At 34.1% G+C, this 25,467-nt stretch overlaps 1 protein-coding gene across 2 annotated transcripts in view; it reads right to left on the reverse strand.

The window, feature by feature from the left end:
• Cstf3 (cleavage stimulation factor subunit 3) overlaps positions 1-25,467 on the reverse strand; it is a 73,968-nt gene that overhangs the window by 35,909 nt on the left and 12,592 nt on the right. Inside the window, exons 2-3 of one of the 2 annotated variants that reach the window (XM_020157343.2) lie at positions 21,304-21,405; positions 21,086-21,181 (exon numbers count right to left, since the gene is read on the reverse strand). In XM_020157343.2, the coding sequence (XP_020012932.1) occupies positions 21,086-21,181; positions 21,304-21,405 (198 nt within the window). Of the gene's footprint in view, positions 1-21,085; positions 21,406-21,924; positions 22,102-25,467 lie in introns of both variants that reach the window. The other variant, XM_074044014.1, reaches the window with a different exon arrangement.

Raw genomic sequence — 25,467 nt, forward strand, 5'->3', positions numbered from 1 at the left:
AAATAAAATGACCTTATTTAGTAGCTCAAAGAATCACAGGGAGTTAGAATTCTTCTTCTTCACATGTATTTTACAGGCAAATCAATTTCAGGGGAAACAAACACAACTAGCATAGATGTGCCCTTGTAAAATTTATATAAAAATATTTTCACTACATAAGGATATTCAAATCTTCTCATGTCTTCCATGAGAATATAAAAAGCTTAAAAACTAATTTGCAAACATAAGATTAAATTTTAAAAGAAAATTAGGGGTTTGATCAACTAAAAACCTTAGCACAAAACATAATTGAAAAATTAAAGTATGATGGAATTAGCAAAAATACAAATAACAATATTACAAAGGAAAATACTGGGTTTTCATCTCAGAACATATTTATCATTTCCTCCACTCTTGTCACTGAGAAACACAAGCTAAGCAATACATACACACACACATGCACACACGCACATACAAGCATGGCTGATTATTTAAATAGTATGTCAAAATCATTTGAACTTCTAAACAGTAAATTCTGCTAAAGTTAAAACTTTCCCTTAACTTTCCTAATGTGTTCCTACAAATAAGATGGTGGAGGTGGGAAGGGGAGGTACAGAATGGACTTAGACCTCAGAAAAAGAAATTCAAAGGCTGAAGGTATGGCTCAAGTGATAAAATGCCTGCCTCACAAGCGTGAAGCCCTGCGTTCAAACCCCAGTACCATCCTCCCCCCTCAAAAAAGAAACCCAAGGGCTCTTAGCATATGAAAATATGCTCAATTTCATTAACAAGAGAAATACAAATGAAAACTAAACTGAGATAATTTTTTTTAATCCACCAGTACTGAGGAAAGTTAAAAAGCATACATTATGTAAAAAAGACTTAGGAAGGTGGGCTCTTTCAAGGGTATCAATGGGAAAAAAGATTGACAAATTTTAAGCACAAAAAAGGTATAAAACCAAATGAAATAGTCATCCATTAGTGTATAAGGAAAGAACAATATGCATATATGCATATAAATGCACTAATTTTTCCATCACTAGGTTCATAAGAAACTGAACGCTGTCACTAGGGATGGACCCCGTGCCTCAAGGGTAGAGGTAGGTGACCTTTCACTGTAGATGCCTTTCAGTATCTTCTGGCTTTTGTATCTTTTAAAAATATATTTTGAAAATCTTCTTTATGTGATATGTAACTTTTTTTGCTTCTTTTACATTTAAACATATTTCTTTATTTCCACCACTGGATTTCAAGACAAGTATTATAAGTAGTCCAAAAATGTACAAAAGAAATAGGATGTGTATTATGTATATAGAAATTACATGTACAATATTGCTAAGGATATTTTTTAAGATAAAAGATTTCTTTCATAGTCTCTAAACACATACCAGAATTAAAGCACAGAGCGAGGAAGGACCCAAGGATTTGAAGCCTGGCTTGGTTAGTTTGGTTCTACTTGGCAGATGGTAGTCCCTTAGAAAAGGCACAGAGCATGATATTGAGTGCTCCCTGCATGCTGAGTCAGAGCTCTGCTGTCAACTGGGATTTGCCTTAGTTTCCTGGCCTGTAAAATGAGACTGAGCTATTGTGAGGACCAATTAAGACACTACAGAAAATGGTAGGGAAAAAAAAAATCATGTCAGAAAGAAAAGGAAGAGGGAGCAACACAAACAACTGGAGAGAGGGTATTATGACCCTGTCATTTGAAAGTAAAAACTGAAGACCAAATATCTGGGCTGGAGGCTTGGTTCATGAAGTCCTGGGTTCAAATACCAGTACCGTAAAGAAAAAATATGTATGACAATTAAGCTGTTCAGGAGGATGAGGCAGGAGGATGGCTTGAACTCAGGAGTTAAGAGACCAGCTCAGGCAACATAGGGAGACCCTATCTCTAACTAAATACATGAAATGAAATAATAAAATTTAAAACTAACAATTTTAACACAAACTGATAAAACAAAGAGCTAGTCATAGTGTTCAAGTACTAAGCACATAACAATAAAATTAAGTAATATGCATGGGTAAAAATTTGACTTTAAGTCAACATCTTCTTTAGGAAACTATTTGTTTGATGTCACAAACTATAAACTTCTGATACTAAACCAATCAAGTATGATTTATAAGTCTATTTACATACAAACAAAAATAAAATTCATAATCAATCTTACCATGAAAAAAATGGAGCTAAAATTATTTCAATAAAGTCCTCTTACTTATGTGAACTTTGATTAGAACAGGACTGTTTAGTGGGAGAAAGTTTAAGAAAACAAATATAGGAGCTAGATATAGGTCAGATGCAGAGCTCATACTTAGCATATGACACCTTGGGTTCAATTCCCAGCACGAAACAACAAAACCACCCCACAAATATGAGCAATCCAGTGGACACTTATTAAATATTATTCTTAAAGTATACACACAGAAATAATATACAAATACATTTCTTTCAGTTTACATACAATTGGAAATGTCTAAATATGCAGGTGTAACTTTGACACTTTACTAACCTTGCCTAGAAATGTATTTATTTCATCCTCATAATTTATAAACATTTTGCTCCTCAGTGTTGAACTTTGACAGATATTTTCTTTCAGCAAACTGAAGAGGAAAGTCCACTGTTATATTCTGACTTTACTTGTTGCTGTTGAGAAGTTGTCAACCGGCCATTCCTTCCATGGTCAGATGTTTTGTATCCACCTGCTTAGTTTTCCAGTTTTATTCTCATATGTCTGGGTGTGGCTTTTTTTTTTTTTAATCCTTCTTGGAATTTTATGAGCATCCTCAATCTATTGATTAAAGCTGTCTATAATCTTGGAAAATTTTAGTATCTATCTCTTCAAATTCTGCTTCTGCCCAGTATCTCCCTTCTTTTAGAACTTCAATTAGAAAATTTTCACTCTATTTTCTTTCATTTTTTTCGTCTTGTCTCTTTAAGCCTCAAAGTTGATTTCTTCAGTTCTTCAACTCTCACTTTACTTGTGTCTATTCTGTTATTAACCTAATACAATATTAATTATAATTTCTCAAGTCTTTGAGAGGTCTTTCTGCTATAGGTGACTTCCTTATATGCTTAGTCTTAAATTGAACTGCTTTTTCCTCAGGATTGTGAAGATTCTTTGTGACCTAGTATGGCAGTGCATTACTCCAGAAAAGGGTTTGAAGAAATTACCACAAAGCACCTAGTGGCAAATAATTCAGGCTCAGTCCACTTTAAATTCATAGCTTGAGTTTTTCTGATCACCCAAATCCACACCAGGACCACTGTGTTAACACCTCAGGATTTCTCCCATTCCACTCGTCAGATTAAAGCAACTTTCCACAATACCTAATGGGTTATAAAATGGCAGATACTTTTGGTTTACTGTCACTCTGAGTGTAGCATTTTGGACACACAACTTTAAGATGTCCCATTGGACATTCTGCCCTGGGCAAGTGGGGCAAGCCTTCAAAATTGCAGCTCAAGTTCTCTGTTTGGCAAATGGTCTCAGAGTAAAAAAAGAAAAGAAAAGAAAAAAAAAAGTAAGACTGCTTATCTCCCTGCATTTCTTCTAATCAGGCTTTGGTCTGGAAATTTCTTACTATGCCATCAATTCTTCAATACTTGGTAAAATGTCCTTAAAATTCTGTCCTGCAGCCTTATTTTTAAAAAGATTGCTTATCTGAGTAATCTAGTTCATCATATTACCAATACAGGTGAGTGCTATCATATCCAGTTGTCTACAATTGCATTTTAACACCAAACTTTCAAAAAAAAAAAAAAAGGGAAAATATTGTATATGCACTATACCTTGAAAAGAAACCAAAAACACTAAAGTCCAAAGATAAAAAATATAGTGAGAATAAAATAAGACTGTGGCTCATACTTATAATCCTAGCTACTCAGGTGGCTGAGATCAGGAGTAAGGTTCAAGGCCAGCCCAGGCAAATAGTTTGAAAGACTCCACATCCAAACTAACCAGAGCAAAAATGCAGTAGGAGGTGTGGCTCAAGTGGTACAGCACCTGCTTTGCAAACACAAAGCCCTTAGTTCAAATCCTATTACCACTCCCACATATAAAAATCCAATTAAACAAATACATACAATTAATGCAAATATGTAGAACTAATTAATTAATGCAAACAAGTATAATTAAGCTCTCTGAAAGACTTTATAAACCCAGCAATTTGAGTTTATCTTTAATACTGTATACAAAGCTGAAAGGTTAATTTAAAGGTTTGGGTGAAAAATGCCCACAAGATTTAAAAAAATGGTAAATAAAATTAAACACAAACTTCTAATACTTTTTAAAAAATGCTAGAGTAACTTATCTTTTATTTTTGAAGTCTAACTGTTATGCTTATGGGTTAAGTCAAAACAAGAATTTTAGTATTTGTGAATATATAAATGTTCCAATAATCTTCCACTCATCAGCTGGATGTTGGTATTATGCAAATAAATAATTAGTCATTATTTGTAAAGGAAATGGAGAAAAGTTTCAATGCTTTACTAATTCAACAAATCAAACTATAAAATTTGACAAATCAACATGTGAAAACTCAAGGTTTTATAATACATGTACAAATACTTCAGAAATGTCACTCCAATACAGATGTCAAAATTTTACTGCTATCAACTGGGAATTTATCTTCCAATTATCAGGTTTAGCTTTTTAAGTTTGATCTGAATGTATTTCAGAATCATGAGCAACTATTTTTTTAATGGAATTTCAAAATGCAAGGTTACTAGTAATATACTTAAATGGCTAATCTTTTGAAGAAATAAAATCTTTCTCTTATGTTGAGATAATTCTAAAGCTAGGCATGGTGGTGAATGCTTGTAATCCTAGCACCTGAGAGGTTCAGACAGGAGGATAAGAGTTCCAGGCCAATTAGGTTAATATAGCAAGACTTTGTCTCAAAAATTTTTTTGACATTTTTCTAAATGTCAGGGAAGCTTACTCTAAAATTCTTAAATGCTGGAGGTATTAAACAATTAAAAAGAACACTTTCTTTCAGGGTTCTAAATATAAAGGCAGATTTCCAAAAAGTTATGTTAATAGTAAAGATATTAGTCACTTATAATTTTATATTCATAAAATAATAATTTAGTTTTTAGAAATGAAAATTCAGGAGTTGGAGATGTGACCAATGGTAGAGTGCTTGTCTAGCATATAAGAAACCTTGGGTTCAGTAACTCAGAACCACACACATAAAAGTTAAAATTAAAGTTGTAAAATACAATTATCTACCACTGATGATTTTTCTTTTTTTCTCTTAGGTTTTTGAGACAGTCTCACCGCATAGCCCAGGTGGGCCTCAAACTCACTATGTAGCCTCAAACTCACCATCCTCCTGCCGCTGATGGCCTCCCAAGGGCTAAGATTCCACATGCCAATCCCTGCCCACCCACCCCCGGCCCCCATGGATTTTTCATGCAACAAACATTTATAGCACTACTATATGCTAGGTTCCTAGAACATATCAATTTACAAAGGGGACAAGCTATATAAGCTCAGTAAACTGTTCAGTATATTAGAAGGTGGCATTATAAATGAAAAGGAGGGCAGAATAAAATATGAGGAACTCTGGGATGTGGGAAATGGGGTAGCAATTTTAAATAGGATGCTCTGAGAAGATAACACCTTTATAAAAATTTGAATAAAGCAAAGGAGCTCTCTGGAGAAACTCAGAGCAGATAAAATGTAAAGAAAAGCTCTAAAGTGAGAATGAGTTAGGAATAGGTTTAAGGAACATCAAAGAGGCTAGCGTGAGTGGGGAGGCAACCAGGCAACTTCATTACATTATCTATCATGCAGACAATATACATAAAATTTTACGTTTTTTGAGACAGATTACTATGTAACCCAGGCTGGCCTAGAACTTGTGATCCTCTTCCCTCAGCCCCCAAGAGCTAGGATTATAGATATGTAACACTACACTCTGCTCAAAATTCTATACTTAAATTGGTATCCTGCTATTCACTCATTACTTTCTTCTTTTGGGCAGTACTGGGGTTTGAACTCAGAGCCTCACATTTGCTCTACCACTTGAGCCACAACCACAGCCCTCATTTTCTAATAACAAATCAGTCTACCTGAGCTTAATAAGAAATGTTTGTTTTTTTTTTTTTTTTGGTGGGACTGGGATTTGAAATCAGGGCTTTGCACTTACAAAGCAGGCGTTCTACAATTTGAGCAACACCTGCAATCCATTTTGCTTTGGTTATTTTGGAGAAAGTCTACCAAACTATTTGCCCAGAATGACCTTGAACCTTGATCCTCCCAATCTCAGCCACTCAAGTAGCTACATTACAGATGTGAGCTTACCAGCACATGGCTTGATTCAAATGTTAAGGTTTTCATATAATTATTAAGAATATAAGACATAAAGTCATTAAAAATGCACCAATTTCTGGAAAATATGCAATTTCTATTTGGAATACAACCCTGAGTTGTGCTTTTTTTTTGGTTGTCCTGGGGCTTGAACAAAGGGCTTTGCATTTGCTAGGCAAGCACTCTACCACTCGAGCCACATCTCTAGCCCTGTCCCTTGTTATCCTAATGTTTTTTGGAGATTATACAAAGTAGCCAAATCTTATAAGGAATCAGCACTCACTAAATTCAGTGATCAAAGTTCCAGTATAACCTCACTCACTTGTTTTTTGGTAGTATTAATAGTTTGAACTCAGGGCTTTGTGCTTATCAAGCAGACACTCCACCGCTTGAGTCACACCTCTAGTTCCCTCACTCACTCTCACTGTTATCCATTTCATAAATACTACTCTTTCTAAAAATACACACTATCATTACTATGTCAATACAATTCTTATTAATACTTCCATCCTTCCTTATACATCTTGCTCAGGGAAGCAATTTCCCCTAAGCTTCTAAATTTTATGAAACAATAAAAATTTGAAATTTAGAACTTGTAAGATCTACCAAATTGCACTTTTTTTTTTTTTTTTTGGTGATACTGAGAAGGGGGTTAAACTCAGGGCCTCACCTTACTGGCAGGCACTCTACTTAGTACTTGAGGCATGCCTCCAGCCCCCAACTTGACTTTTAACAAATGTTAGGAAACCACTCATGCATATTTAAGTATTGCAGAAGTATTCTGGTATTCCAAAGGTATTTAGGGACCTCAAAGATACTCAGCAGACATCAAGACATTAGTTTCAGGGTTCTACTTAAAACTGTTTTCCAACTTTTGATGTTAAGATAAAAAAAGGTGGTTATCTTTTAATCTTAATTATCTTTGTCCCTTTGGTGTAACCGTCCCTTTTAATGTATACTTTCATATTAACTGGGGAAGGGGGGAATTCAGGGTTCATGAGTTTTTCATTAAAATGCATAACAATTTTTTTTTGATACTGGAGATTGAACACTCTCACTTGAACCATGCCCCCAGTCCACAAATGATTTTTTTCTTTGCAGACTAAGCTTGGAAACTATGTCACTGGATTAACTAGACACCATGTGATATCCTTGACTCAATAAAAAATGTTCCTCATGGTGAAAGTATTTCTAGGAATCAAATTATTTGATGCAATTGCTCAAATTTTACCTACTAATGAAAAGCAACTTATTTTCCCCCTTAGAAAGGCTTTTTCTTCTCAAAATATGAAAACCGAGGCAAAATTAATGACATTTTCCTCAAACTGTATGAATACTATTAAAGAAGAGGTTTTATAGCTTGTTACTTAAGACTTGAATACAAAGGAAAAAATTATTGAAAGTAAACGAGAACTTCTAGCCAATATACAATTTTTCTTTGAGAATTGAGTAAGAAGTTTCCACTGTCAGTTAACTTCTAAATATGAGTAAAATGTGTCTAGAATTATCTTAACCTAAAGTTTCCTAAAGCAAAATTATGTTCACTTTCTGGCTAGCAATTATAAAATTTCAAGTGCTCATGCTTTTTCTCCAATGTTACTCTCTAAAAGTTTAGGTATAATTTTCAATCAACTATTGGACATTACATTCATGTTTCTGTACTTACAAAAACTCTAAGTAATAGTCAGAAGTCTCCTGTTTAAAATACTGGAATGACTAGAAGCAAAATTCAGCTTAAAGGCCATCTATCCAAACTTGTTCAAATCTTCAAATAAAGCATGCTTTCTCTCCTTCATTAAGGCTTCTGTACTTACAGTTCTCTTTGCCAGGGATTCTCTGTGAACTACCTCATACCTCAGTTTTATGTAAGTCTTGTTCTTTAGAGGTTTTCCTTGACCTACTCTCCCCACGTTTTCTTCATATAACTGTCTGCTATACAAAACTATGTATTTTTTCACTGAGGTGTCCATAGCAACTGTATAGAATATGTTTATTCAGTAGTGGAAAGTTAATATATTTTAGAAACAATTTAGGAAGGCAATTTCTCCAACCTTCTTCCCTTGATACATAAAATAAAAAAGCAAGAATCTGAAACAAGATGATTTCATTTACCTTTTACTTGTAGCCAAATCAAATCTATGAAAATACACAGATGGTATGGGGGCTGAAAAAGTACCAGATGCCTTTGTTGAAAATCTATAAATTTAATAATTAATTGTACTACTGGAAAAAAAGTACTTTAGGCAATTTTATCTGAATATAATGCCGGCAAATACATCAAAAGGCATCGGTTTCATTCTACTAAAAAGACAGTTTTTAAAGAGGGTTTGCTGATACAATTCTGCATGTGTTTAAGTCTGCAGGGTGTCCTAAAAGTTACAAACTACAGCTCATATTTTTCTACTCATAAAAAAAACCTTTAAAATAAGCATTACTGAATATATTACAGTAAAAATTTACAGTTCTTCACTTTTGGGTAACTTGGAATTGCAAATTTATAGGTAAATAATTCAAATTTCAATATGATTTACCTGAAATCAAGTGAGCAGTATCAGGTACCTCTATGATCTTGTTTCAGTTCTCAGTGACATTAGACTCCAATGTACTAAAAAAGTTTCCTTTGAGCCTCTAACCCAGATAAACAACAAATTAAGTAGAAATACTGGTCAAGGTTTAATAAATGTGATTTTCCCATCAACTACAAGATTCTTTAGTAATACTTTTTAAAACAGCTATTGTGCCCCTAACTTAACTTTCATTTCTACTTTTTCATGAAGTTTTCTTTCATAATTTCAAATAGTTTAAAGATCTCCCCTTCCCCCCCAAAAAATCCAATGAATAGTCTATCCTATCAGAAAACATATTTTGCAAAATTTCTATTCTATGAAATAGAATTTTGTAAGCAGATATTAAAAGGCTAACTAGGTGGTAACCTGAGTTTGTAATCTGAGCACTTGGGAAGTAGAGGTAGGAGGACAGCAAGTTTGAGGCTAACCTGGGCTACACAGAGACCTTGTCTCTACCTGGCACACTCTACCTAAATTTTGGTCTTGGTTTAAGAAAATGTTGTTTTAATACTACTTCTAATTGCTAAACCACAAGCAAATGATAAATATTATTATTCTCAGAATGTGAAATGTAATATCCAGGACTGAGGAGTATACTTAGTGGTAGAGCACTTGCCTAGCATATATGAGATCCAGGGTTCAAGCCCCAGCACTGGGAGAAAAAAAAAAGAAAGAAAGAAAAAACAGAGTGTGGTCATAAACACCTGTAATCTCAGCACTCAGAAGATGGAGGAAGGAGTTTCCCCTGAAGGAGTCTGAGGCCACCCTAAGCTACATAGTATCCCCCATCTCTCAAAACTAAAAGGATGAATATTCAGAGTCATAATAAATGTTCTCACAAAATTCTTAAAAGCCCCAAATTATAAGACTTGCCCCTATGTGTACAAAATTCCTTTCTATTTCAAATTAGACCCATATGCATAGTTAAGATTTAAAAAAAAAAGTTAAAGGTACACAGAATAGCAGCAAGTAGACCTTTAAACAAGATTTTATATAAAGCATAATTTGAGGTTGCATGGAAGTTACTATATCATGCCAACTTTTAAAAGATTTGTGGCTTATGTTTTTCCAGTGTACACCAAAATCCTAATGGACTTATAAAGATGGCTAAATAAGAACACAAGAAACCCTCGAGCAAAAGAGAAACGGAACTAGGCGTGAACCTACTATATACCTACCTGCACACCTATCCAATATTCTAGGTTTCTTATGTTAGTATAGTGGTGAGGGATTATGAATCCAGATTAAGGAATTACAACTCATATGCCTAAATCCCCAGCCTTCTATTTCCCAGTAGCTTAAACTTAAACTCCTCTCTCAGAACTGAGTATCTTAAAAAAAAAAAAATTACATATAACTACATCAAATGACAAATTACTAGTGAGATAATTAAATAAAACAAAACAACTTTCAACAAGATACAACTAAATACAAGGAATTTTTAAAATATGTTTACTATTTACTTCTTAAAAATCTGAATTTAGAAAACATTTCACACTGGATATGGTGTTTCATGCCTATAATCCCAGCTCTTGGGAGGGTAAGGCAGGAGGATCACAAGTCAAGGCCAGCCAGGGATACACAGCAAGACCCTGTTGGAAAAAAAAAAAAAATTTTTTTTACCTCCAGAAACATCTTCCTCATCTACTTTCCCATAAAATTAAGAAATAACTGCAGATGTACACTTAAAATGTAACAATCAAAAGACACTTGAAAGAAATGCAATACAATTCCATGTATACCTTTGGCAAGATTTACAAAAATTACAATTTATTGTAAACATAATAAAATTCAGAGTAAAGTAGGTTAAAATGAGTTGTCTCTCAGTAGTAAAAATTTTCTTTTTGGTACTGGGATTTGAACTCAGGGCCTATACCTTAAGCTACTCTGCCAGCCCTTTTCTGCATTAGATATTTTCAAGACAGGGTCTCCTGAACTATTTGCCTGGAGCTGGCTTCCAACTGCGATTCTCCTCATCTCTGCTTTCTGAGTAGTTATGATTACATGCATGAGCTACCAGTACCCAGCTAGTAAAAATGTCTTTAAGGTTCCCTTCCTAACCCCCTAGTATAATAGCAATAGTTTAAAGGAATACTTCATTGTATGTTTCCATTTATGCCCTAATACACATATTAGTAGAAACATTTGAGCTCATATTAGTTTTCTAAGTGAAATTAGAAACAGCCCACTGATAAACAGAAGATACCCAAAAAGGACCATTACTGGACATAATATTCAAGTAATTTCATCAATCACAAATATAGAATTCTAGAGAACAGAATGAATCTACAGCAGCTGGGAAAATGTAAGCAAGTAGGATATTAAATTATATTAGGACACTACTGTTCCTTTTAAGTATGATAATGGTTGGGTTTGAAGGACAATATTTTTTACACAAAGAAACATAAAGCATTCATGGCAAAGCATAAATAACAGAGCCTAAGTGGGAGGAATACTGGTATTCACTGTTCTTTCAAATGTGTTTGAAATTTTTCATAGTCACCTGGGAAGTGATTAAATCACTTTCTTAAAGTCATAGTAACTCAATAGAAGAGGTATGTGCAGGAAATCCTAAGTCCCCAGACTCCAAAAGTTACCATTCCTATTCTTACATACCATTATGGAGCAACCTGAAAATTCTTAGGATTTGTTTAAATAAAGAACTTTAACATTTCTACTTCACACTATGAAAAACTATTATGCTATTTATAGCAACACAGATAGCAAATTTCTGACATACTAACCATTAAAAGATTATTAGGTTTTTAAAAACAAAGTTCTCAATTTGGAATGTAGGTTCTTAGAACTAGTCTGTAAACTCAGGAAATTCAAATTTACACTGAAAATTTTTTGGGAAACACTATTTCCAATATCTTTAAATGCTAATAAAAATGTTTTGTTTTTCCAGTGCTGAGGATTAAATACACATGCTAGACACTGCAAGCTAGACAAATGCTGTACTACTTGAGCTACCCCAGCCCAAGAAATTTTTTTTTTAAATGTTAACTTCTGAGTTATGGCTTCAAACTGAGTAAACAGGTTGCTTAAAAATACAGTCATCTGGCCGGGCGTGGTAGTACACACTTGGAATCTCAGGCTCAGGAGACTAAGGCAGGATGATCTCCAGTTTGAGATCACACGTAACACATTCCAAGAGAGCCTGGGCTATGTAGCAAGACCCTGTCTCAAAATAAATTTATATATTGTGTAGGCAAAAATCATTTTGCCTACAATCTTTTTGACTTTCTTTTTGAAGTGAAGGATTTTTAAGACATATAATTTGCCATTTGAAAAACTAAGTAAATCAATATTTCTAAATTTAAGTTTCTATACAGGAAGATGGAGCTCTAGACCAGATCCTCCCTGTCTCAAAAAAACTGTGTGTACGATTGAGTGACAAGCATCATTTCAAAGAAAATCATTTTGTATTTAAGAAACTTGCTACCCTCAAAACCCATTAAAATCCTGTAAGTCAATTTTTCCTAAGGACACTCACCAGTAAGCTTTTTCAAAGGAAAAAAACAGTGGAGGGAATCTAGTGCTTTCCAATAGTTTTAAGTATAAATAAACTTAAATCTGGAGTCATTAATAAAGTAACCAATTATATTCAATAATATGCATTAAAAGACACTAACTTGATGAAAAAAATCAATGATTAGAAAGAATCAAAAGGTCCTAAATAAGGTAGGCAGTTGTTGAATATTACCATCTCCAGGTATCTTTTCCTTTTTTTTTTTTTTGGTACAAGGGATCAAACCCAAGGCTTTGTATATGATAAGCACAGGTTCTACTACTAAGTTATACTTCCAGCACCGTATCTCATTATTTCTTCAACTTATTACAAAAGGAACCTCATCACTAAAACTGGTATCAACAATAAGGGACAAATAAATGATCATACTGTCCCTAGATGAGTTAGATCAAGGGCAAGGGACCATTTTTGTAGCTTTTCAGCTAGAACATATAAAACCTAAATCTGATGAGAAATAATCAGACAGACTTCAGCTTAAGAACTTCCATATCAAAAAACTAGAGAGGAATGGAGATTATTTTTGGATTTCTATCTCAGAAGAAAATTGATATAAAGGTCATAGTTATAACAAAAGAATATATACTACAAATAATTCTGTTGAATTTCCTGAATTTGATGTGTGCTTAATATGTAAGAATATCCTTCAAAAAAGGATATGTTAATAGAGACACATTAAAATGTTAAAGGTCACTAACATAGCAACGCAATCCTTTGTAATTCAGGAAAAGAGCGTACCACAAAGCATATACAGTCAGCCCAATTCATGGGCTCTGCCTCCATGGATCCAACCAACTGTGGATTGAAGATTTCAGGAAAAATAAACTGTGTGAACACACAGATTGTTTTTGCTTGTCAAGTATTCTCTAAGTGATACAGTATAGCAAGTATTTACATAGGACTCATACTGTATTAGGTATAAGCAATTTGGACATAAAGTATATGAAAGAATATGCCCAAGTTAGATACAAATGCCCTGTCATTTTATATAAAGAACGTCAGCATCTAGATTTTGGGTCCTGGATGTCAAAAACTAATCAATGCAAAGCGTATAGGTTACTATTTTTTGTATTCATCTTGCTTTTTGTTTTAGTCACTTCAAAATAAGTTAAAAGGATTGGAGGTGTGGCTCAAGGGGTAGTGTTTGCTTTGCAAGCTGGAAGTCCTGAGTTCAAACTCCTGTCCCCCCCACACAAAAAGTTAAGAAATGCATTGTAAGAACTGGAGGCAAGTGGTAGAATGACTGCCTAACAAGCACAAGGGCCTGAGTTCAAATCCCAGCACTGTCAAAAATAGATGAACCAGAAATTCATTGTAAAAACTGTTTAGTCAGGTAGTGTTGCATGTCTGTAATAAGACATCACTTATTATATCCCAATTGTGAATCACAAGACCTTCAAAATTTTAATTCCTACATAAAAGCCAAAATTAACAAAAGAAAATGCAGAATGGAGTTAAAAATACAAATATACAAAGGCTATTTTGTCAATCTTCCCACGCTATTATCATTCCTGATGTTTTAGAAAATATAGACAACTTAAGTGATTCTCAATTATACCAACATAAACCATTTCTAAAATTAGTTGTTTTTTTTTTAAGTCATTTTTTGATTTGAAAATTGTCAATAGCCATTAAGGAAAAATAAGAGGACATTAGTTCAAAATGGTTGAGAAACACTGCCCATCTTTCTAGTGAAAAATTCAGAAATTAATTGAAACCTCAATACAGTAAGAAATATTTTTCAAGAACTTCATTCCACTTTCCCTAAAAAATAAGGACTGATATAACTGGGTATGGTAGTGCATGTCTGTAATCTCAGCTATGCAGATGGCAGATTGGGAGGATCAAAATTATGTCAATCATAGTGTGGTGGCACTATGAGCCTGTCAGCCCAGCTATGCAGAAGGCATAAATAACAGGACCATAGTATAGACAAAAAATAAAAGCAAAAATGTATCAGGGGTATGGCTCAAGTGATAAAGCATTTGCCTAACAAGTGCAAGCACATGAGTTCAAACTTCAGTACTGCAGGAAAAAAAAGTACCAATGTATTTATGAAACAAGTATCATTTGAATGAATGTATGGTACTTAACTTAAAACACTAAGATGTGGCATTCTTCCTTGAACTTGACAAACGGTAAAAATTATCTACTACAAAAAGCTGCAATTCTTTTTAAGTCACATCTTCAAGTTAAGAGACACTCCAGTAACAGTTGGGACTTCCTTAGATTAGAGGCTGTCTGATTCTTAAGAAGTTTAACATTGATGTTACATTATTTTGTTTTTTAAAAAGCTTTTGGAGCCAGAAAATTGGGTTTCAAGCCCAGCAAAAAAAATCAGTGAGTAAAAAAATTACCAATGTTACAACAAAATACATAATCCTGAGATCATGGATCTAAGAAATAATCACAGTATTACCAAGAACATGGTAGATGCCTCAAAGATTACTTGATTAAAGAGGAAAAAAAAAAAAAACCAGGAATTTTCTGCTGTGACAGTACAGAGAACTGTTCTGTTAGACATGAAACATACTAACAAGATTTGAATAGTGTCTTCTAATGTCTCAATTCCCAAAACTGGCTGCTGCCATAAACACCTAAGAAATATAGATACCAAGTGTCCATCTTTTCGAGACTAAATCATGAATACTGGTAAATTAAATCAGACATAAGCTTTAGATAATCCTAAAGCAGGCGAAGTGTGTTAACTTTGGCTCCAAAAGACAGCAATTTCCTGATTTATTCATGAATAAAATGAGGGACCTAAACTTAATTAATCTCCTGGTTCTAAGTTTCAGAGTTGAAACAATATCCACTTTAGCTTTTAAAATGCAATACTTTAAATGCATTTTTTAAAAAATGCAGTAATCAATTTGGAGAGTGAAAAAAAATTTCAAGAAAACTATCAATATTAAATGGCCAATAGTCTTCAAATCCAGAATGAAAGGTGTAGAAATTATCACCATAAAAAAGGCCATCTCTCATGCATGAATATTTGGGTAAAGGAAGACTTACAATGTCCTATGTATATGCAAAGGCTAAAATTTCATAGTTAAATAAAAAGGTTATATTTGAACCCATCCTATCACATAGAATTGTTTTTACAAAGACCAGAAACAGCTGAGGGACCTATTACACTTCAATGTATTATTCTGTAACTACATTTTCAGTCTTGCCTGTGACATAAATTTGCCCTTAGAACTATCACATAGTATCTCTCTAAACAGAACTTTTCTTTGGAGGTCTCTTAAGCATACAAAATGGCAACTTACCCACATTTTGCTTCCCTGAGCCTTAGAAAAGCAGATGAGTTTCTCAACAACTTGTATTTAAAGCAAATATTCATCATTTTTGTTCCAGTATGTGGGGGGAAGATCTATAGAGATTTGAACCTATTACACCATTACACTAGTGAACTACTTGTTTTCTGATAGAAATTTGCTAGGAGCAAACCAGTTAAGTGGTAAAAATTGAAGTTTAATGAGTGCATTTACATCCACATTTAGAAGTGCAGCCTTTTATCGATATCATAGGTGGTATTTTAGAACATCTTCATTTGCTGGAGAACCTTGGACAGACTCACAGGCATGCTGGTGCACACTTACAAACCCAGCACTCAGGAGGCTCAGGCACATCACTAGTTCCAAAGCCAGCTACACAGAGACCCTGTCTCCCCCACAAAATAAAGGAAGTTATTCCAAAGTTGACTCAATAAATAAAAACAATGAATCTATTTGAGCCTTTGACTTTCAGTGATTTCTTTGAGAAACTGCTACCTGCTTCTCCTAAGCTCAATGTTGGGCCTCTGAAGACTTTTTTCCTCCTGGTTGTACTGGGGTTTGAACTCTGGGCCTCATGCTTGCTAGACAGGCTCTCTACCACTTGAACCACTTTACCAGCTCTTGAAAAGGCTTTTTTGTGTGCTGGAATTAGTTCTATTTCCAAGTACAGAAATTTCTAGCTCTGTAATATTGTGAGAGGTTTAAGTGTGTTTATTATTCATGCATGCTATGTTAAAACATATCTTTAATACCTCTTGGGATAGGAATGGGGAAACTCAGACCAAAATTATCCCCTATGAGTTTAATGACTATATTATCAATAATTTTTAAAGTATTAGATATTACATATTAAGTATTGTTACTCCATAAATGTCTAAGAAATGTAAGTTAAAACACTACTACCCTCTGGAAAATATCAAACTGCATGATGCAATGATTCCATTTCACAACTAATTTTAGAACGTATGTGCATAATACATCATAAATGCTTACAGATATCTTTTCCCCACATTTTCAGATATGTAGCTTTTATTAAACAAAATAATACAATATAAAGAAGCCAGGTTAAAACTTTAAGTCTTTACAGAAAAAAGAAAATGACCCTATTTTTTCAGTATGTTTATGGAATGACTTACAGAGATTAAAATTTTGCTTCATAAAGCTCAGAAATATAAAGGAAATTGGGTTGCTTACTATGGTACTATGCAAATAAATGGCTAAATTTCACATAAAAGTATAAATTACGTAGATGATATAAAGACAGAAAACATAGGTTTTATTTTTGAAATTTTTGTCATCTAAGTGACCATGTTCTTTTGCAGAGTTTTAGCATGAAGTGCTTTGGATGAAGAGGAAAGGTCACAGGGCGAAAAATGTATAAACAATGTTAGTAGAAGTGACGCACCTAGTAGTTGCTGCTATAATAATGGAGGGGGGGAAAGGAGTAAGATGTCAATAAACCTGAAAGATTTACTATTTGTAATAGTGAACATGCAAATACCTTTTTTACTTATCAAACAGCAGTATGATTACTTTTGTGTTTTCAAGTACTTCCTGATGTTTTTACACCTCTATTCTATATTTATGCATTTAAGAAACTGTAGGCAAAGCATATTCAGTTTTAGAGTAATATCTGAATAATCACACAGACATGGACCACATTTATTACAAACAGGAAAAGTGTAGATCTATAAGAGTACAGTTTTGTTTTGTTTTTTTTAAAAAAAAGGTCTGCACGTTTAAGTATAGAAATTACCACAACCTATGTTAGTGTAATAATTTCATCTGCATTTTAAAATCACATTGCTCAATATATACAAAACATTATAATACAGTAATTGAAAACTGTTTTGTAAAGGCATTCAAACAGTATCAAGAGTGGAAAAGTTTATTTCAACTTAGATCACTCATGTTCCATCCTGAGTTCATTTCCATTTTCCAAGAAGAAAGGTTATTTTGAAAAAAGTGAAACTTATACTTCACAACCTATTATTTAGAAGGAAAGAAAAACCAAGTATAGAGAAAAGAATTCACATTTAAAACTTTTTAAATAAAAAGCCATCAATTCTCTATATGCTTTTATTAAAGAATTACAGTTTTCACAGATAGAAAGATACATTGTTGCTAATAATGAGCATTACCTTCTTCATTTCTCCTTCAGCTACCAATAAAAACATCAGTAGGAAAGCTTATGAATGTGGCTCAATTCAAAACAAATTACTTCTAACAATAAAATAGTGTAGCTTGCATGTTGTCACAGTGATTACCTAACTACATGAAAAACTACAGAAACCACAGAGGGGAAGGAAACAAAAGGGAATATGGCACAACTGCTTAACACCCCTCGATTTTGTGGTAAGAGTGATCTTTTAGATCCCTATAAAAAAAAAGAGGTTCTGTAAAGAGCACTGAGGCTGAGAAGGGATGTTTAAACACTTCCATTTCTTATACCAAAATGTATTAGACATTTGTATACAATTAAATAGAACTGGAGATATACCAAAATGGTGCCTTTCCATAAAAGTAGAATGCAGCAGCAGTAGTTTCATATTAGTAACATTTAGCCTCTATCTTTGATAACTTATCTCTATGAATAGTCATACCATTGCTTATATTATTAAATCATGTGAAGCAGCAGTTTTGAAATGCAAGAGTAAAGCAATACATTTCAAGGACTTGAGATATATATCCCCTAAATATTTTATACAACACTAAAGTAAGTTGGCCTAATTTTCAAAGTTACATTAAAATGCACAGCTTAATTCTAAATGCCTATTCACCAGAGCAGGAGAATTTTATCTCCAACCATTTCTATACTGCAGCACACACAAGAAAAGTGGGCAATAAATTAAGTTTGACATTTTAAAATTCATGTTTTGCATATCATTTAGTACTTGCTAGTATCATTAACTTCTAAACTATTTATCATATGCACTCATTTTCAACTAATGCCTCAAATTAAAAAATAATTTAAAAATCTTTTTCCTTTCTGCCCCATTGTACTTAAGCAGGATTTGCAAGAAATGTTCCTAAGAAAGCAAATTATCTTTTCTTATTAAAGATGTATTTTCTACTAAAAAAAAAAACTAATGTATTTAGAGATAGACACATTAGCTTAGCTGAACATAAATAAATGAAACATCACAATGTTCTCACCATGAAGTACTGATTTACAACAATGTATTAACAAAACTTTATTTTCTTGAGTGTATACAGGATGTTATATAAACACTGTAGAATTATTTTCATTGTAAAGACATTCTTATCATCAATTCAAGTATTTTAATATTGTAAGTAGGTGTGTGTCTTCACCAAAAATTATGGCCACACTGAATAACATGACCAAAGAAAATTTTAGCCTCTCACAGGCCAAATGAAAATGAAAACAAAAAGAGCAAACCAGGAAAGAGAAAAGGCAGCTCAGGTATGCATTTCTGAAACCAGCATTCAATTTTAACACCTCAATTTCTAAACCAGAAATATAAAAATTTAAATATACATAACCATCTTTCTCAATATGATTTATGCATATATATTTCTGCATGTGTTTTATACACAGATATGTATTTGTGTGAGTGAAAAATAACTGCAAATATTACCAACTAGATAAATCGGGAAACTGCTATCAGCTCTGAAGTACTATATGAAACAAGCCTATTAGACAACTTTCAGCCCCTTGGAATAACATCTGTTGTTTTTTTGGGATTTTTTTAATGTAGTTTGTATCTTCTAGTTAGGAAAAGGGAGAAGCAAACTCATTGTGTTTATCAATACAGAACGTAGTACAGTTAGATACTATTTCAGTTTGACTTATGCTATAATAAAATGTATTAATATCTGAATATTAAACCTTTTCAAAACAAAATATTTCATTATTCAAAAACAATTATGTTTCAATTATGTTTGTTTCTGGTGAGCTTAAATATAAGCTAATATGTTTGTAAAGTCAGACTAGACTGTAGAGCATGTGCAAGTGATCCAGGTTCCTTGCTTTAAGGAATAATATGAAGCAGCTTTGCCTCTGGCACACTTCATACAAGCCTCATTGTTTGAATTTCATGCCTGTCTACTTTGGTGATTTAAATATATAAAGGAAAGAAAAGGTTCCAGAGGACAGGTGATGAAACCTTAAGGATATGGTCATTGGCCAAACTACCAGACTCCACATAAGTTAACAATCTCACTCACATATACTAACACAAACATACAGACCACATATACAACCACACACACAAAAATAAAACACACACAATGTGCCTGCTATCTTCCAGTAATTTCCCTCCCAATAAAGTAATAAAATCTAACTACAGCACAAAATCAACGAGTACACCGTAGCCTCTATTTAAATATGCCGAGTCCATTCTGAGGACACATCACAGGTGACACTGTATTGTGAAGTCTGTTCAGTACTGCTGATGGCTAAAGTCCTTTGAAAAGGTCCAAAACAGACCCACATATTGTTAAATTTCAGCTACAGTGGAAAATGTTATGTTGAGGCTGCAGTGTACTTAACTACCTTGAGAATTTATATTATAAAGCTAATAAAGTAAGAAATTGTTAACATTTTTGGCTTAATGTGGACGTCAATTATTTTCATCTTACCTTTCTACCCAATTAACTTATAACCTCAGAATGATTACTTGATGCCAATTGTTATCAACACATTTACAATTTATTATTATTATGGCTGCTAATTCCAGTCTTCAAAAATAGCATTTTTTGTCTAATCATAATCAAGAATGGGGTCCTTACTCTTTAAAATAAACATGCCTGACCTCAAATTTCAAGACAATAAAAAGCAAGGGAAAAAAAAAAATCAAAGTATCATTGGGTAAATAATGACTAAAAAGTCTGAGTCACATTAACTTATTCCTGCATAATGTAAACTTTAACTTTCAGAAAAAATTTTCTCTATATTACTGAAGTACTTTCACTGACAAACCATGCATTTTCATAAAATTAAAATTTGAAATAATTCTTTTCTTAAATGTTTAATCTCATGAGACATTTGAAATACTCTATGAAACTAAGTTATTATTTCTGCATTTTCATATCATCCCATCCATATTAGTTCATCAGTAGGAATAAAAAGTAAAATGAGTTCTAAATAAATGACACAGGAGGCAATAAATTGACACATGACAAGTAAATAAAAGGCTAAAGCACTCCAAATACCATTGAAACTGTTTTAATGTTGTTGCAACTCCAAAATGCAACAATCATCAGCTTGTAAAAGACCCAAATTTCAAAAATTCATTTTAATTACTCCTTCATACCTATTTTACAAAATAAAGGCAAGAGACATTTAAATCCTCCTTGTCCTAATTGTTCTATGCTCCTAACTTGTTTCTATCACTATTGTGTATGCTGCAATTCCCATCAGATGCTATATAAGAAAAAATAAAATAAAATATTAACCTCTGCTTCAATGTACAGTTTCCAGAATCTGCCAGAACTGGGGAACTGGGCAACAAGGCGTTCATAAGTCTTCCGTGCTTTGTCTATAGGTTGATTCTAAAATTGAAAATCAATAAATAGCATTTACAATATTAGGACTATGAAAATATTATTTACTGCAGAACCAAGTAGTGTGATTGGACCCATAGAGAAGGAAATGTAATCCTATATCACTAAACCTGTGCCTCTCGAATGAGAATGCTCCAAGCATCAAGGTCATATGGATTCTCTTCTAATTTCTTTTCCGCTTTCTTCACCTTCTCTGGGACATACTCAGCTGCCTGAGGGAGAAAAAAAATAAAAAAACTGAAATTACTGTTTTAAAAATTCCATGCCTAACTTAATTCAAGAATAATATATTGGTCCCTGGATCCAATGTCACAATACAAAGCATTAAAATGTCCTGGAATATATAAACTGTATACTTTACAAGAAGTCACCTGCATAAAAAGAAATCAAGTGATCACATATTTCTGTTCAATTAAAAGGTTTTTATATTACATACCATGTTCATATTAAATAGTATACAGCAGCAGTTCTCAAACTTTATGGTCTCAAGACCCCCTCCCTTATACTGTTAAAAAAAATTCAGTGAAAAAAATATGCTTGTCTTTCCTATTTGTACATCTTCTGAGTTTTTAAAAGGCAGCTGATTTGCATATCTGCTCCTGCATTCAATTTGCTGCCATATCAGGTCACATGAATGCCGAAAATTTGCACTGTACACTCATGAAAGACTAAGGGTAAAAAGGCAAATGATGTCTTGGCTGCCCCCCGCCCCCCTTGCAGTTAAGTCTTACGTTCCCCAGGCTGGTCTCGAACTCCTGGGCTCAAGTCTTGGCCTCCCTAGTAGCTGGGACAATAGGCACAGATCTTAGACTTCATATGAAATAGTTTGAATTCAGATCCTCTAAGTCTTATCAACTCCTAGGGTCTCTGGACCAACTTTGAGGAGCACTGCTGTTAGAGCATCCATCCTGAGCCACAAAGAAAAAGCATGAAATGACAGAAAATTTATTTCAATGTAAACAATTCAAAGATATAATTCACAAATTGTATATACAGCATAATGTAAATTATAAGGAAGTCTGCAATAAGACATTTCTTAAAACATACTAAGACAGGTATGGTGTTACACAGCAGTAATACCAGCATCCAGGAGGCTGAAGCAGGAGGATGGCGATTCAAAGACAGCCCAGGCAAACAGTTGCAGGAGAGGGTGGAGGTAGGGAACCCTTCACAACAAAGGGCTGGTGGAGCAGCTCAAGGTGCAGGCAAGGCCCAGTACCAAAAAAAAAAAAAAATTTCAGACAATCTGGGCTACATAGTGAGACTCTTCCTCAAATAAACAAAACAAAGCTATGACACTTACAGTGGTCATGTGTAGGTGATGGGGAGTTGAAATACTCTGCAAACTGTTTTGTTGCTGTTTTACTGGTTTTATTGTTTGTTTTTTGCAGTGCTGGGGATCAAACCCAAGGGCTTGAGCATGCTAGGCAATTGCTCCAGCACTGAGCTACATCCCCACCCTTTTCCAAACTATTTAATAAGGTGTTTTTATTTTTACTACAGAAATTTTTCTTAGAGATACGGTAAAGTGTTTCTTGGGCATTACTGAGCCCTGAGTTCCATCCTCAACAGAGCATGGAGAAAAAATTCTTAAAAGAAAAAATCTGAAATAGTAGTAGTTGTATTTATGCAAGTAGTACTTGCATAAATACTAGTACTACTTCTAAAACTGTTGTTCAGAAAATGTCTGCATACAAAGGAAAAAAAGTGGTGAACTTTTAACTTACATAGTTTTGGTTTGCCTTTTTCCCAGGACTTCTTGAAATCTGTAATATGACAATACACACTGACAATGTTCAAGGACAAAGGAGAAAGAATTGCCCCTATCATCTTTTTGGGGTTTTGTTGTTGTTGTTGTTTTGTTGAGACAAGGTCTCACTATATAACCCAGGCTGACCTGGACATCACCATCCTCCTGCCTCAGTCTCCTGAGTGCTGGGATTATAAGTATGCACCACTCCCGGCTTTCCCTCCCCCTTTAAAATGGAATTCTGTCAAAATGCCAGTTTAGAAAAGCTTTTTTTGGTGGGGGGGGGAGCAGTACTGGGGCTTAGACTCAGAGCTACACCTTGAGTCACTCCACCAGCCCGTGTGTGTGTGTGTGTGTGTGTGTGTGTGTGTGTGTGTGTGTGAGAGAGAGAGAGAGAGAGAGAGAGAGAGAGAGAGAGAGAGAGAGATAGGTTTTTTTGAGATAGGGCCTCTCGAACTTTGCCTTGGCTGATTTCGAACTGACTCCTGAGTAGCTAGGATTACACACATGAGCCACCAGAGCTCAACTAGGAAAGTTTTAAAAGTCATTTGTTCAGAGAAAAAAAAAAATCACCTGGGAAAAATATACTCTTTTCTTTGGAATAAATTAGCTTGTACCACTGATTAATATGCATTTATTTAGGAAGAAAAACATGTTTTAAAAGATTACTGTAATATTAATCAAAACTGTGTTTTATTGATATACAGGTGGTTTACAAATAGCTTAAGGAACTAAAACTGGGCAAAAAAAAAGTTTTATAAATAAGTACTAGTCCCATATATTAAAACATAAAACTGAAGTTTGACAATGGTGACAAACCAATCACTGGACCAAGATGATTCAAAAAGAGCAATATATGGAAATTCAGTAAGTAATAAAGGCAGTGTTTCATGTAAGAATGGTGGATTTTCAATCATCTGTTCATGTAACTGTAAAGTCTACTTTATCAAAATAAAGTCAAATTCCTGTTTTACCCTTTCTACCAAAATAAAAGATAGAACAATGACTTAAACATGAAAAAACAACAAAAAAAGGGAGTTGGGATGTTGCTCAGTGGTGTACATGCTTAGCATGTGTGAGAACGTGGGTTCCAACCCCAACACAATTAAATCTCTCTCTCACACACACACAAAAGAATTAAAGGAAAATATGGTGAAATGTACTTTGTGTAAGAAAAACTTATCATAAGCATTTAAAGAGTTAATTACATAAAAAGTTTAAATTTGTGCATGAGAAAAGCATCAAAGTCAAAAGACAAACTTAAGCCAGGCATGGTGGTACAGGCCTGTAATCCTAGCTACTAGCAGGTGAACACAGGAGAATTGCAGTTGGAAGCCAGCCTGGGCAAAGTTAGTAAGAGACCCTATATGAAAAAGTCTGGAAGTGTGGCTCAAGTGGTAAAGCACTTGCCTAGCAAGCTTCAGGCCCTGAGCTCAACCCCCCCCCCCAAGTACCACACATACAAAAAGGACAAACAATATATCTCCAACATATATGATGTATGACAAAATACTAAACTTATAATGTCTAGTCAGTAAGGTAAAAAGACAGTGACTCAAAAAGAGAATGGACAAAGGGGCTGAAGTAAACATAGACCCCAGTGGCAGAGCACCTGGCCAGCATGGACAACGCTTTGGGTTTAGAAAAAAGGGCAAAGTATAGGAAGTTCATAGAAAAAAAATAGGACAGGTGTGGTGGTTCATGCCTGCCATCTCAGTTCTCAGGGAGGCTGAGGCAGGATAGAGTTTCAGGCCAGTCTAACCTGCATAGTGAGACCCTGCCCAAAAATCCCCTCCCCCAAGAAGAACAAATAACTTTTAAGCACTCAAAAACTTGGCAAATAGAATTCGGAAGACAGAGATTAAACATTTTACAATTAACACTACATTGGCAAGAGTAGGCAGAAACACATTCTCACCTTTCTTGGGAAGGTGACAACTAACAATACAACTTACTATGAATGTGTGACTCTGAATTCCACTTCTAGTAACTTTTCCAATTGCTCATGTACACAGAGATGTATATGGAAACATAGCTACTAGGCTGTTCTTGGGATACAACAAAACAAAAGCTTCTTTCATAGGTTTGCTTCTTGAAAAAACGAACTTTTCAAGCAAACTAGAATTTTAGTTTGTGAGTTAACTATGAAATAATAATAGCAAATAAGCAAACAAAACTAAGGCCAAGGGCGAGGCTCACTGGTAATGTGCTTGCCAGCCCTGAATTCAATCCTAGAATTAAAACACAATTAAATCTGTGTGTGTGTCTGTGTATACACACATTGCTTGAGTAATCAGTTCTAGTAATTAAAAAAAAATGAATAACTGCATCTTGTCTGATGAATAAGACAATGATCAGTAAAATTTTGCCAGGTGCCAGTGGCTCACACCTGCAATCCTAGCTACTCAGGAGCTGGTGGAGTGGTTCAAGTGGTTCAAGCCCCAGTACAGCCAAAAAAAAAAAAAAAAAACACACACAACAACAAAAAAAACTGGTGCAAAGAGTACCTAAATTACCTGAAGTC

The sequence above is a fragment of the Castor canadensis genome, chromosome 1, assembly GCF_047511655.1.
Source record: "Castor canadensis chromosome 1, mCasCan1.hap1v2, whole genome shotgun sequence".
Taxonomy (NCBI): Eukaryota; Metazoa; Chordata; class Mammalia; order Rodentia; family Castoridae; genus Castor; species Castor canadensis.